Here is a 355-nt window from a genome sequence, read left to right as displayed (position 1 = left end):
TCCTTTCCTCCAAGCTGTGTCCCCTCCCCCAGGTCATGTTCTCCCCCAGAGCACTCACAGGGCCAAGCTGCTTTCTGCTGGCCATGGCTCCTGCTCCCTGGGATGGGCTCCATCCTGTCACCAGCCAGGCCAGGACTGGGGTGCTGAGCATCAGTACTTACCTTGCAGATATGCGAGTGACAGAGAGTGCTGAAGCTGCAGCTGCCCCCTCCCCACTCCGGAGCGAGGTGAGCTTGAGATCCCACCACCCCACTTGGAGATGCCCCCGTGGCTGCTGCAACAGTCCATGGGGAAGCTGAGCCCCACTGTGACCCCAGCACATGCCGTGGGGCTGGGCAGCGGGGGCCCAGGCAGG

The 355-nt window shown here is 63.9% G+C and overlaps 1 protein-coding gene across 1 annotated transcript in view; it reads left to right on the top strand.

The window, feature by feature from the left end:
- The window catches only part of RGS14 (regulator of G protein signaling 14), a gene marked incomplete at its 5' end in the record, with an annotated part of 5,502 nt that overhangs the window by 4,497 nt on the left and 650 nt on the right, over positions 1-355 (top strand). Inside the window, 1 exon segment of the mRNA XM_029084444.1 lies at positions 169-227. Coding sequence (XP_028940277.1) covers positions 169-227 — 59 coding nt within the window.

This window comes from Antrostomus carolinensis, unplaced genomic scaffold (assembly GCF_000700745.2).
Source record: "Antrostomus carolinensis isolate BGI_N321 unplaced genomic scaffold, ASM70074v2 scaffold31100, whole genome shotgun sequence".
NCBI classification, from domain to species: domain Eukaryota; kingdom Metazoa; phylum Chordata; class Aves; order Caprimulgiformes; family Caprimulgidae; genus Antrostomus; species Antrostomus carolinensis.
The sequence above is the reverse complement of the archived record's forward strand: the minus strand, read 5'-3'. Positions and strand labels throughout refer to the sequence as shown.